The sequence below is a fragment of the Tubulanus polymorphus genome, chromosome 10 (genome assembly GCF_964204645.1).
Source record: "Tubulanus polymorphus chromosome 10, tnTubPoly1.2, whole genome shotgun sequence".
In the NCBI taxonomy this organism is placed as follows: Eukaryota; Metazoa; Nemertea; class Palaeonemertea; order Tubulaniformes; family Tubulanidae; genus Tubulanus; species Tubulanus polymorphus.
This window is the reverse complement of record NC_134034.1, coordinates 3,384,711-3,399,083: the sequence shown is the minus strand read 5'-3', so window position 1 is coordinate 3,399,083 and position 14,373 is coordinate 3,384,711. Positions and strand designations below refer to the sequence as shown.

The following is a 14,373-nucleotide window of genomic DNA, read 5'->3' as shown; positions in this document are numbered from 1 at the left end:
TGCTACGAAGCGCAGTTGTCGAAATTTCTCAAAGTTGCAGTCATGCCGCAGAATCAGGAATCTATTTTCGAATTCTACGCCGCGGTCGTGTGTTTTATCGTTTTGTCGACGTTTGCCTTAATTTGGCAACGAAATCGCCGCGCGTCTCGTATAAGAGAAATCAATCGAAAAGAATTGGAGCTACACATCGAACAAGTGAAAGCTACAGGTAGAAATATATTTTTGGAACCCCGTCTTTATACGACGGTACTGAAAATACCGCGCGAGACTCTCACTCAGTATATGACGCCACCTCGGGTTAGATTTTCCCGGTCTAAACCCGAACCCTGAGTGAAGTTTGCCAGTTCCAACTTAACCGCAGTAAGAGACAGAGTTTATTTTATTTCATAACCTCCTACTTTTTATGTGACACGAACTGGGGGTAGAATTTTACCGGTCTATACTTTACCGCAGTAAGAGACAGAGTCTACTGTATTTCACAAACTCTTACTTATTATTTCACACCAACTCTGGGCGAATTTTGCTAGTTTTAACTTAACCGCAGTAAGAGACAGAGTCTACTGTATTTCACAAACTCTTACCTTTTATTTGACACCAACTCTGGGTGAATTTTGCTAGTTTCAACTTAACCGCAGTACCAGGCTAAGTCTACTGTATTTCACAAACTCTTGCCCTTTATTTGACAACAACTCGGGTGGAATCTTACCGGTCTCAACTTTGAAATGATCAGATGTCACTTTATGTTAATAGTACGTATTTGTACTTTCAGGAAAATTCGCTAGAAAACTGTCCAGCCACGAAATCGTGAATCTCAACGAAAATAAGGCCGGCACCGGCGATTCTTGGGCTATATTCTCGTTCGCCAGCGCGGTCGAACTGCAGGCCACGCTTGTAGAAACGACCGCACGACATCTGTACCGACGGCACCCGATGTTACGCGCGAAAATCTCGAAATTCGTCACCAGCCAAAATAGAACAATGAAATACGTCGGAGAAATGGATGCGGAAACGATCGATTTTCGTCGATCGTCTGCCGACGATTATCGATTATTGATAGATCGCGATTTGGCGGTTAGTTTCGAAGAGAACCGACCTGTTTGGAAGTTAACGATGCTCGAACCTGTTCAGAAAAACGAATATAAATTCGCCCTGGTCGGACTGCATTTGCTTTTCGACGGAATAACTATAATAAGGTTTATCAAAGAATTCTTGGAAGTTCTAGAAAACCTTATCAGCAATGTAGGCCCACCCCATGTAAGTTTGCCGTTAAAGCCTAGTCGCGATTTTTACTTTGCGCCCCAAATGAAACTGACCCAGCGGGACAGGTTGCTGTATTATTTGGGGAATGTGTGGAGACGGTTTCGTCCGACCGACCTGTCCAGTAAACTGACCTACATGACTGAAAGGGATAACGAAACATCGAAGAGAACAATTCAATTCGTCGAAATCGAATTCAGCGAATTCGAAACATTTGCAATTCTACGAACGGCGAAAAAGAACCGAGTTCGAATGAATGCGTTGATCTTAACGGTCGTTGCCGAATCTCTAGTCAAAATGTTAGAACCGGATAAAATACCAGCCCGCCAGGACGTGGTTGTGCGCATGACTACTAACCTTCGAGCTCCGAGAATATGCGTCGGCATTACCGAAAGCGATTTCGGCGACTACACGAGCCGTGGTGGCTACGATATAACCATAACCATACCGCGAGGCATGGGTAGTTCCGAATTTTGGAATATCGCGAAGACCACGCAGAAAACGGTCGAATATCAAGTAAATGATCTGTCGAGATTGTTCAGAAGTTGTAAATTGGCCAAGTTGAAATCTGGTAAACCGATTCAGACGAAACAACCTTTCGGCGCTGATCTGTTTGTTACGAACTGGGGACGTTTCGACGTGCTAAAACATGGCGCTGACGCGCGGATATTATTTTCCGGTCTTCGATTATGCTACTTTTACAATATTTCGGATTGCAGACCGTTCAACGTCGTTACTATGACCATAGACGGTAGATTTTCGATTTGTTTGAACTACTATACGAATGAAGTTTGCCGAGGTTTTGCTCTGAGATTTGCGAAAGTTTTGAAACAGTCGTTTCTGCGATTCTGTTCAGACCAGCAGGTTTAATACTTGCAGTGAAAAGGGAGTGTTCCGCAAGCTTGGGTTAATCAGCACCCTTCCCCATATAGCAATGAACTGTTCTCAAATTCCACCAATTATAGCATTATATTCTAGTAATTATCGTCAACGTTTGAGAAAATTCGTAGATGGAAAAAGCTTATTTTTTTGGAAGAAAATATCAAAACGTTTTCACTTATAGTCTTGATATTTTGATCATTGTCAAATTATTCGCAAATGATGAATTTGTCAGAAAAAAATCAACGCGAAATATTGTTGTGATAAAAGATTTTCAATACATCCGAAAGAAAAAGAAAAAATCATACGAATAAGATATCAAACCACGTTTGTTCAGAAATGTTTAAACAACTATGTCTCTCGGTGACTGATTTGCACACATTTTCGTTCCGACGAAAAACATTCCGTTCGAATGAAAAGATTATTATGTTTTCGATCGAAAAACATTATATATCTATTTCTCATCATGTCACCTCCGGAGCTCCGTACAGATATAGTAAGTTATAATGCTCGGTATTGTTTACAAAAGATGATATGATAAAACATTGATATTATATGGTTTTAAACCCTCTCAATACAATTTAAGAAAATCAATTCATGCTAATCGGGGTCCGGTTTTATAGACTGGTATCATCTTTAACCCGGGGGTTAACTCAATTGAAAATGAAACGAGTTAGCCCCCGGATAACTCGTAATACGCCAGTATACAAACCGGACCCGGGTGTTTTTGGTGATCATTCAAAAAAAAACTTTTGAAAAGTATCGCAACTATCAGTATTTGGCATTTCAACGACTGTAAGACAGCTATACTGCATGCCACTGCAGTTTGAGCAGCCACCTTCGACTAGTTCGCCATCTGGCGGACAATTAGGTAAATAGATCAGTTACCGTCAGACGGTTACATGTTACTGCCCAGGTTACGACATCAACTTTTAGTTTCTAAATGGCAATATTTTCAATTTGAATATTTACGCCCCAGCATGGATAACGAAGTGCACATCCGTTCACATATCATCTTTAATAGAAAAGAATAAAGTGTCTAAAAATATGTACATTATTGCAAAATATATGTCCAATACCAAACATTTATATAGTCTTTATGAATTTTTGCCAATACGACTTGCAGGAAATGTCTCCAAATATTGTTTGATGCCTTTGTCATGAGATCGTCAGCATTAGGACTGGGATCCCCAGATTGCTTCCAATGATAATTGATTTGTTTAAGACAAAACGTTCATTCGATTCTAATTAAAACGCAGATGAAATTGAACACGTGAGACCAAGCACCTACTAGCGACACCTGTGTGGATCATTGCTCGACATGAGTGGATTCCTCGATTGCCACAGAAGCGTCCGAGGCTCCCCTCATATAGTCACGTTTACGGGCGGGTTGAGTTATAATAATCCCAAACGCTTTGAATCAAATCCACGTCCGCGACTTCCCAAAACAGTAATTCGTCAATTATCGTCGGAGAAAGCGAACGGACGTAGAAATGATTACTCAAATCGACGGTGCAATTGCTCGATATTACATTCTGCTCGTCCACTATTCCTATGGTACCGTTTATGAACATTTTCGCCCACGAGGAAAGTGCCCATGTGATGGCCACGTGCACCCATCCGACCACCACCTTAGTCGAGCTCGATACGACCCTATATCTGACGTGGCGCGCATTGTTGTAGTCTAGACAACTCCGAAACATCAGTTTTATGTAACCATTTTGGCGAGTTATAACGTAACCGTAACTTCCTGGCCTTAACCCCCCCCCCCCGTTATACATAAAATAATTTCCCCAACTTCCATCGGACACGTGTAACCAAAACATCAGGGTAAACCCGTCCGGACCGCACGCTTCGAACATCCCCCCGAAACAGCCTAAATGCCCGATTACCCCGAAATCCATGCTTCCAAATTCGTGGATTAACACCGCGTATTCGGAGAACGCACCCGGAACGACTTCAACATTGCTGGTAACAGTGGCGTTCCGTCTGGATCCGATGCAAACCTCGCTTGCCACTACTTCATCCATCGGAAAGTATTGCGATGCGTCTGAAAGATTTAATTGCGATAAACATTTGTAAAATCAACAATATCGGAGGCAGGGGAGCGGTCCTAAGAAAAACTGAGAAATAAACAGAAAAAAAGGAGCAATGTAAAAATTAGACATTCCGTCAACTCTCAACCCCCGATAATGCACATTCTTTTAAGTAATAAAACTATATAATCTAATCATTCAATAAGCAAAAGTTGCTTTCCATAATTCCTAAAAAACAGTTTCGAATTTTCCAGATTAGATCCAGATTACCGATGTCATTCCAAAGTTAAGGGCCAGATATATTTACTGAAACTGTTCTTCTTTGACTATCGTAAGAACATGTTTGTGATTCTTGACCTCGACGAGAAACCGATCGGACCAAAGAAACGAATTTGTAAAATCTCGAAATTCATAGAAAGGTGAATATTTCTCAATAGAGGTTACTGTTCGTCTCTCCGTAAACCTAATACTCACGACACTGGGAAACGCGGAAACACGGAATCAAACATTTTCGATCTCGTAAACGTTGTTTCTGAACTTAGGGACATAGGGAAACGAAAAGTAGCGTTTCCCTGCGTCGTGCTGGAAACGCACACCAGATAATCCGGTCGGACGTTGACGGCTTCTTTGTTCTTTATCGGATATTTGGGGGGTAAACAAAGTTGTATCAGGCACCTATGAGCTAAACCGACTTTAATCAGTTTCGTTACTTACTATTTTTATCATATTCACAGTTTCTACCGATGAAGCTCGTCGCACATTCATTACCGCCATCTTTCGGATTTTCGTTAACCTATTATGCAGATTTTCACAGATTTAGAATATTTTACTGTTCTCGTTAGAAATGAATCATCAGAAAAATAGAAATCAACTAGAAAGTTTATGAAGTTGTCATCGTGATGTAGCTTGGTATCAGTATTTATCTAACTTATGTAATTGATGTAATTGAATTTAGTTCTTGGCCGTAGAATAACCATAGACTGCAAACATGCGCTCGCCGATGAGCTTGGATACAGTTCCTGGGGTTATCGATAATCTTTCTCTCTGTTCTGAGTGGTGGAAGTATTGCAATAAATAAGGATGCCAACAGGTTCGAATCCCAGCCGCAGATGATGAGCCAGCGGCTATTGTATTTTAAGAAGTGTTAACAGACGTTTTTTCTCCAATTAATTGCAGAACAACCATCACTAAGAATATGGATACATTATCTAACGTGAAACGTAGGCCTACCACTCTTCGCCGAGCACCTGTGCTCAGAAATAGTGAATAAACTCAGTCATTCAAATTCAAAAAATTTAAAACCGAATTTCGTCCATCAAGAACTACGTGGAATCTAAAACTAAAAGACACGATATTTCTGACTCTCTCTTGAGACTGTCATCAGGTGCATGAAGACATTTCGTTTCTTATTTAACGAATTATTGTGTACTTTTTATCAATAGCGTTTACCGTTCGTCGCTCGTAGTATTTCGTATCGTCGGCGGCGGGTTCGAGTCCCGTACATTTCGAATCTGAAGTCCGCGAATAATGGCGGCACAGCCGGTTCGTTTTCGAGTACGAGGCCGATAGACAGCGATCGTCAGCCGCGCACCGTCTGAAACACTCCAAACATCTCAGCATATCTTTGAATTCGTTCAGCGGGTTGAAAACCGGTATCTTATTCTCGCAGTTCGGCGGTCGTTTGAAAAGCACCACAGATTGCCCGACATCTTCGCCGTAAGCAGCGTTCACCGTTACAAACCACGTTAGTAGAAACGTCACCAACATTTTGTGCATGTGTTATAAGCTTACGTCAAATCGTTCTGAAAAATGTTGATTTCAATACGGTATAGTGCAGTGCTACTATGATGATTCCACGTATGGAAGGCGAGTATCCGCCAGGTGTCGCTAGTAGAGAGTTGGTCGGCCGCATTAGATTTCTTCTACATTTCAATTAGTACTGAATGAACTTTTCTCTTAAATGAATCAATTATTAACTAAAATTATACCGATATCCGAGTAGAAGAATTAAAATATTGTATATTTTGTGTGTGGTGTGATGGATTCGGGAGTCTAAGAATTCAGTTCAAAGTTCATTGAAAATGAACTAATTTGGACAACGGATGATTACGATTACGATTTTATTTACACTCCAACCATTTCCATGGTATATGGAGGAAAACTATTACACATGTATATACAAATATTTACAAAACAACACTGAAGTGATTAAAATTTAGAGAATGAAAACGTAACGAAATATATATACATCAACTAATTTACAATACTATATATACTATTGGAGGGATCTATGTACATCTAAGCCGGTCTTAATGAATTTAGCTAATTTGACCGTTGGGATGACCTACTGATCGTTACGCCATCTGGTGGGATAGTTGGTTCATATTTGGCTTCTGCGAATAATGAATGCAATTTCATCCTTGAATGACAAATCAGAATTGATAATCACTTGTAGGCACACTGTAAATTCAGGTTGACAATTGCGTACGCGGAAGTATCTCCCGGACGTAGCTATAGATATATTACTAGGTATCTAACAATATACTTGTCACTATATTGTGACCATGTTCAGGTGGACATTTTTATACTCTATCGGTGTTTGGTTTAGTTTTCGTTGAAAATCGACCTCAATGAAAAGTGCAATCGACTTTTACTCGAAATGAAGAAGAAACTGAACGCGAGGAGTTGAACGAATCGGGAAATTGAAGTTCGAGTAACAAGCGATTTGCAGTGGATCCTCCTCACTTGCGACAAGTAGAATCCTTAATTACCGCATGTTTTCAATCCATTCGTCTCAAAGTCACCCAGGGCACTCACTGCGAATGTAATCTTGAAATGTTTCCGTGAAGCCCCCTCAAGCCCGTAGCCAGAATATCGAACGGCCGGGCGTTCTTAGATTATGAAAACGACACTGTTTACGTGTTGTGTATCTACGTATAGCGAGCACCACAGATGCGTTGTGCCCGGTCGGAGTCCTTCCCCCGGAAAGATTTGTAAATATCTATATCCCGCAAAGTGCACGCTCTACTCACTCAAACTTGGGTCCAAATTTTTCGTCAATAAATTATCAAAGCGATCATTCAATAAAACTGTGAAACTAATGAAGAATTTTTTTCTTTGATTAATGTCAAAAAAGTATTTTACTAGAAGAGCACTTTTTGAAGGGCACTTTTAAAATCGGGGTGGGTGACCGGTCGAACGGACGACCCCCGCCCCCTGGCTTGGACCTTTCAAAATCGGGGTGGGGCAATCGGCCGAACGGACGACCTCCTTCCCGGCATCGCCCTCTTCCATGCCCAAACTTTGCGTTTTTTATCCAAAACTATACAATTATCTCAATGTTTCGGAGTTGTTTGATGTACATTCTTTTACGATAACAAAACAGTGCAACTTACCAGGAATTCGAAGTCCGCTTGAATTCGAGACACCAGCGAAATTAACACTGAAACATGTACACACTAAAACATGCCTCATTATTATTACATGGAGTTCTTATCGTCGCGTTTCCGTTACGCATTGCGATATTTCAATCGTCGCATTTTCATAGAACTAATTGAAAAACAATTCACCCGAGATCTATGGAACGGGGTCGAGTTTTGATGCGCTCGAAAACACTCTCCGATAGCGGGACATTAAAGAGTTGTAAATATCCCATTTCGGGGCGGATTCGGGTGGCGGGTTCGGGGATTGGAAATGAACAGATACCAATTACTTAACGTGTTATAACCTCACTACCGAACGTTTTTCATTAGTTGAAATGCAAAACAATAAACATATATAACGAGTAGTACTGTTTAGGTTAACTATTCATTTTAACGCAGGAGCTTTCACTACTAATGTATAGTAGCTTCCAAAAGATATAATATATTACTGTTATATTGTGAAGTACAATTACAATTAAACTTGAAAACTCTAACTACAAATTGCAGTTAGTCGTAAGAATATCATCTGCCGAACGTACGTGGAAAACATGTATCGCAATTTTCGAAAAGCAATGAAAGTTCTTGAGTAAATAAGTATTATATATTTCGAGCAACGTTTTCGGCTATGAGCCCGCGTCGTCTTAGTACGCACGATGGTCGTTGAAGTAGTTGTTGAACTAATAGGACCAGAAGGGACAGGCAGCTGATCTAAAATATCGTATTTTAATCCACTTTAAACTGTATTGAACGATATCCAAAAAGTCTGCATTGACAGGGGTTCCTGAGATGAGAAAAGAGACTCCATGATTTGAAATTTAAACAATATTTCTCCATGCCTACCAACTGAAGTTTGGTACGTAGGCATAGAACGTTTTGTTAAACTTTCAAATCATGGAGTCAATTCTCTTCAATTAACCCTTTTCAGTTAAGACCTTTTAGATATCCCCCAATACAGTTTCAAAAGGATTAAAAAATCATGATTAAGGTCGACTGCCTGTCCTTTCTGGTCCTATTAAGACCTTTATCAGGTATGTACTACCAAAAATTAGCGAGCTAGGCCACCCGGAATGCTCTCAAGTCAGGTTGAAATAGACAGTGGCTACCTTCAGTTGAAACCACTGCTGAAATGACTATTATAAAATAAGAAAATATTGATAACTGCGTTTGATAATTGCAGGTAGCTGTGATAGAAAAGTCTATCAAACAGCTTCACTTTAGTTTTGATATTCGACCTTGAATCATTATACATCATATCAATATAGAAATGAATATAATAGAATAATATAGAAAACGATACGGAAAAAGCCGGAAGTTTTGTTTGGATTGTCCGATTGATTTCACATTTCATTGTACACGTTCATTGCATCATTGTACACGGAATTTCGGTCGTCTGTTCGATGTGATCAGTGAGAGACGGAAGAATGGCCGCTTGTAAACTTCTAATTCTCGTGGTTGCGATACTGCTGTGCCGCTGTGGTATCATATCGGAAATTATCGATGATGAAATCGAAAGAACGCCGTGGAGTTCAGAAAGTAATTCAGTGGATTATCAGATATACCGGTCACTCGGCGATAGTCCGATGCCGTATTCTGGAATAGTCGGCGATAAGCGGGGTCCAAACCGACGCGACGATATCCTCAGACGTTTTTACTACGGTTGCCCGTCGGTGTGTCGCTGTTACTACAGGCGCGGGTAAGTTGAAATTCATTTCGGTATTTTTTTTTTTCTAACGCCTCAACCCGCTAAGCGCCACACAGGGCATTATAAGCAGGTTTGATGTTTCTTTTTCCCAATCGGGGAGAGACCGGAGAAGAACCTTCGACCAAGAAACTCTGTCGCCACCAGGGTTTGAACCCATAAACCCTGGATTGACGAGACCAGTGACCGTCGGCTTAAACCACTTGGCCACTGCGCCTCTCCATCATATCGGTATCTATTGGTGGTGGATGATCTATCTTATCTCTTGGAAGGTGGGACTCAAATGAAAAAGGAACGTACTACATGTGAAAAGCATGCGAAACCAAAGGGAACATCCTACGATGTCATGCGGAGGGCAGGCGCGGATCCAGGATTTTTTTCCAGGAGGGGGTTCATAATAAATGTTTATGTTAAACTGCCGACTAACATCTCTTATGATGATGGGGCCTATACGGCATATTGTTAGGTCAAACATAAGATGATATGGTACCGTATATCTGGTACTGTCTGCATTTGTCTTGAGTAAATTCCTTCGAGAAAACGATAAAAATGATAATTTTATAAATTTTAAATAATTTTTTGGTAGCTGGGCAGGGGGATCCCGATCTGCGCCTGGAGAGATGCCCTTTTCTGAGAAGATGTATTGGCAAACACTGTCCGGACGAAGGGGCCGAAATCCCCACCCTAGTTCCTTCCACTGTATCATTGCTAGCCAATGCAATTTGATTGAAAGCAATCAAATTTAAAGCCATTAAATCGATTTAAAAGAAACTTTATTCGTAAAACTATATCAGCACTATATTTTCCAGGTATGGTATCGCTAACTGCAGGAATAAAGGATTCACGAAGTTCCCCCGAATAAAGAATAACATAAATATTCTTTACTTGTCGAAGAATAGGATAAAGAGCATAAAACCGTTGCGCCGATTACCGAGGTTGTTTGTGTTAAAGACAGCGGAAAACGCATTGAGTTCACTGGTGGGACCAAGGTCGTTCCATTATCTACCGAATCTGTTAGCGCTTGATGTTTCATGTAATCCAGTACGGTTTATTGACAAACAGGCTTTCATTGAAAATAAGCATCTGAGATGGTTCGCTTACAATTTTGTTTTGTACACCAAGCCACAAGTGGGACTTATGAGAAGATCATGTCTTCCAAAGCACACTGTCGAAGCTATTCACAATCTATTTCATTCTCTGCAAAACAGCATCTTCTTAGAAGTTTTATATTTACGGGGTGCGTGGCGATTTGAAGCAATTTCGTTGACTAGGTCAATATTGAAATATTTACCGGTGCAGAATTTGAAGATTCTAAACCTGATGTTGAATCGAATACCCGAAATAGACGTAGGCTTTTTTCGCGGGTTCGAACGTTTGAGAAGGCTCGATATGTCTTATAGCAAAACGAATTTCACAAAGCACCAATTCAAAGGACTCGTTAATCTTCGTGAATTATATTTGACGCGGAACAACGTCCAGAATTTGAATCTGACAGAAATCATATTATCCAGCCCGAAACTGAGAGAATTTTACGCGTTTGATTCACCAGGCTTTACTTGTTTCGATAGTGGCACATTATTTGCTTTGAACAACAGTGTGACAGCGTTAAGTGTATCTTGCAGTGTTGTAGAACTAGTTCACGATAAATCGCCTTGTAGGGGCGCTTTACGACCCTTGGACAGAAATTTCTATCTGAGAAACGACATAACGAACCTGCGCATGTTGAAATACTTTGTGATCGAATTAACTAGTTCTTACGTTTTCTTGTGCCTGAAGTCGTTCGATCTGTTGCCCGAATCTATGACTTTCATCGGGATAAGAAACTTTGCAGGAGCATTCAATATGTATTTAGACAAACAAACGCTTAACGCCGCGTGTGAAAACCTTTCGTGGAAGAGACCGTTTTATAAACTTAGACGACTGCTATTAACCGGAACGATCATTGGCAACTGTCCAATTCATGTACTCCATCATATCCTAAGCAGAGTTCCGTCATTAGAACTACTCGATCTCTCCAGAAATGGAATTAGGCATTTGGATGGATCCACGTTTGAAGCGACCCCTAACTTAATGTTTTTGGTGTTGCATCATAACAGACTGTCCGTGATTCAACCAGGTCTGTTAAAACCGCTGATAAACCTACGCACTTTGAATTTAGCATCGAATCAACTAAAAACGTTCGATCCTGCTGAAATCATGAATTTGAAACGGTTCAGATCCATATTTCTTCTCGATAATACATTAGAATGCGATTGTGAACTGCGAAACCTTCGAAATTGGCTAAGAGAGTTGAGAAGTCATAGAACAAAGAAGCATTACTATCTTGACTTTTTTGCAGAAGCCGTACACAACATGACCACGTTAGAACTTCTCTGCGATTCACCAAAAAAACTATCAGGAGTTCCAATCGTAAACTTTGAGTTATCTTGGATAGAATGTGACAACCACAAAGATTTAATCATTTCTCTTTCGACTTTATGCGTCGCTGTTATAATCATGGCTATTGGGCGAATTGTTGCCAAAAAGAAATGGCAACTTATCTATTGGTGGATGGTAAATATCAATCGATTGCTACCGAAACCATTTCGCATAAAAATGGTTGACCGTCCTGATAATTTGAAGTTTGACGGATTTTTAAGCCACAGCATGGAAGACCTACAATTTGTCTATTTGGATTTCATACCCGAGATAGAAAAATCTAAACAGTTTGCTTCGAAGTTTTGCGTCGAGTTTCGAGATTTTACGCTCGGTGGCTACATACAACAGAACATCGCGGATGCTGTTTACGGGTCTCGGTGGGTCGTGTTTCTGTTGACCGAATCATTCGTCAAAGAAAGATGGACGGAATTTGTGGTAAGTATGGCGGCGACCCGGTGCGTGGAGGAGGGCAATAACATCATACTCGTGCTCGATATCGATCATATACCCGAATCGCGCATGCCCGAATCCTTGCAGACGATTTTTTCAAATATCGTTTACATGAAATACCCGCGAGACGAAAAAGCCCGTTCTACGTTTTGGAAAAGAGTTCGTCTTACCCTGATCGGTAAACAGAAAAGATTCATACAACCAGCCAATATGTTTCGATCTAACCGCTAATCGATAAACATTACTCGTACATATTTCAACATAATGTACAAAAAATGTGATTCTGCGTGGTCTATGCCTCACCCCCGCCATTCCCCCTCCCCACCCCTAAGGCTACGGAAAAAACGCTCCGTTGTTTACAACAACTGATCGTCGACTTCACCAGCGCGCGGGGCTTGGTCTCACAGGCATACATAATAACCACGTATTAACACTTATTTAAACTCACTCGGTTAAAACCTGTTCAAATCTGTAAAACTAGGCCAAAGTTATTAGAAGAATTATGGTCCTACATTAGACGAATCATGATCTGTTGAATTTTTCCATTGAGTGTGTTGAATATATTCAAGTTTATTCAAAAATTATATTGTATGAATTTATAAATATAACCTAAAGATGAAAGATACGTATTTCTTTTAACTTGTTTGTCAAATATCTGATTTCGGGTATAATCTTTGTATATGCAAGTGGGTCCATCCTTGACGGGCGTTGTAAACATATGTGTATAAATAAGAGATGAACTTTTGTGTAAACCAAGGAATATTTCATATGATGTATTATTTTGTATTCGGGAATGAAAATAAATCAAGAAATCTGACTGTAGTTGAAATGAGTATTCGTGCAATTTGCTTTTGGTGTAATCTTTCGTCGAAAATACCGAATCAGTTTCTCACTCGGTAACTTTTTGTGTGGATTCTTAAGAACGTATTTTGCCGATGTACGTATGAACCATAGCCTAGAAGAACGCGCTCCTTTGTAGAAGCTTAAACTGCGAGACATAAAGGCTGTTGTTGGCCTAGAATGCTGAGGGCTCAGGTTGCATTCTCTCAGATTCGAACCTCTGATGGTTTGAACGCCTCTATTCGAAACATGTCCGAACAATTTGTCCGACAAAACTTTTCTTCTCATTATTTTTGTTGAAATTCGTTGATCTAGTACTAACAATCTATATTTGCATAAAATATTACAAACATTTTAAGTTGTGCAGCTTATCTTGGATATTTGAAATGTCCGATGCAAATAGTTGTGGTATACGATGACGCCAATGATAGGTTTCGACAGCAATAAAACGCACCTGCTGTGTACGGGCACCTGCTAGATATAGCTATGATATCGCAATAACGACTAGAATAGAATGGAAATTACTAGCATACTTATCATTGACATACGCTTAAATATTATTGTAAGGGTTTTTGCATCGATACATGTGGCTGCTGGCAGTATCACACATCTACGGTATGGTTTTTTCTACTATCTGAATGAAATAAGCTACGACCTTTACGCTTCCTAAATCAAGAATAATTGATACCAATTCTGGATTTGGTTAATGGTCGTGTCTTGTTTACTACGTCAAATCTCATGATCACCACATTCGTTATACCGCCAAAATTCTGACAGTCCCGGGGCTGGCGTTATGACAAGCTTTGACTGTTTCTAGATTATATCGACATGCTTTAAGAATCAGGTCGTTCCGAATTTACAGTCGAACTCTACTTAATCTCCAAGTTCGATCTAACCTGGGTTCATGTTGATGTTCGAATTATGAGAATTGTTATTATTCAAGTTTAAATAGAACTAAAAAAAAAAATGGAAAGTTTCAATAGAACAACTATGTGGAATTCTATAATATTCTATCTTCAGTTATCGCCGTTGCGTTGAATTGTCATTGTCATTGTCATGATTATTAGACAAATCAGTGATTGCTATCTATTAGCTAATCTATCTATCTATCTTTCTAATTTTGCCCAGATGTTTGTTTATTTGTTCATTGTTGGTTTCATTTGCTCAAAACAGTTTTCATTCATTCAACTATAATTGTCTGTAATATTATTTCCATGTACGGCGGAAAAATGAAGTTTACCTGGTAAAATGCAAACGGGTTTCATTATCTATCATGGAGTTCGTTTAAGATGCAAATAGATACGGTGATAACACTCTGTTGTAATGGGTGCCGGCACCGCTACTGTGGCTATCGAGGATTCCACTTATGGTA

At 40.0% G+C, this 14,373-nt stretch overlaps 1 protein-coding gene across 1 annotated transcript; it reads left to right on the top strand.

Moving 5' to 3' along the window:
• Nucleotides 1–9,015: 9,015 nt before the first annotated feature.
• On the top strand, nt 9,016–12,947 carry LOC141912346 (uncharacterized). Its single transcript, XM_074803597.1, has 2 exons — nt 9,016–9,287; nt 10,103–12,947. The coding sequence occupies exons 1-2, from the start codon at nt 9,016–9,018 to the stop codon at nt 12,390–12,392; spliced, it is 2,562 nt and encodes an 853-aa protein (XP_074659698.1). The 3' UTR covers nt 12,393–12,947.
• The last annotated feature ends 1,426 nt before the right edge of the window (nt 12,948–14,373 follow it).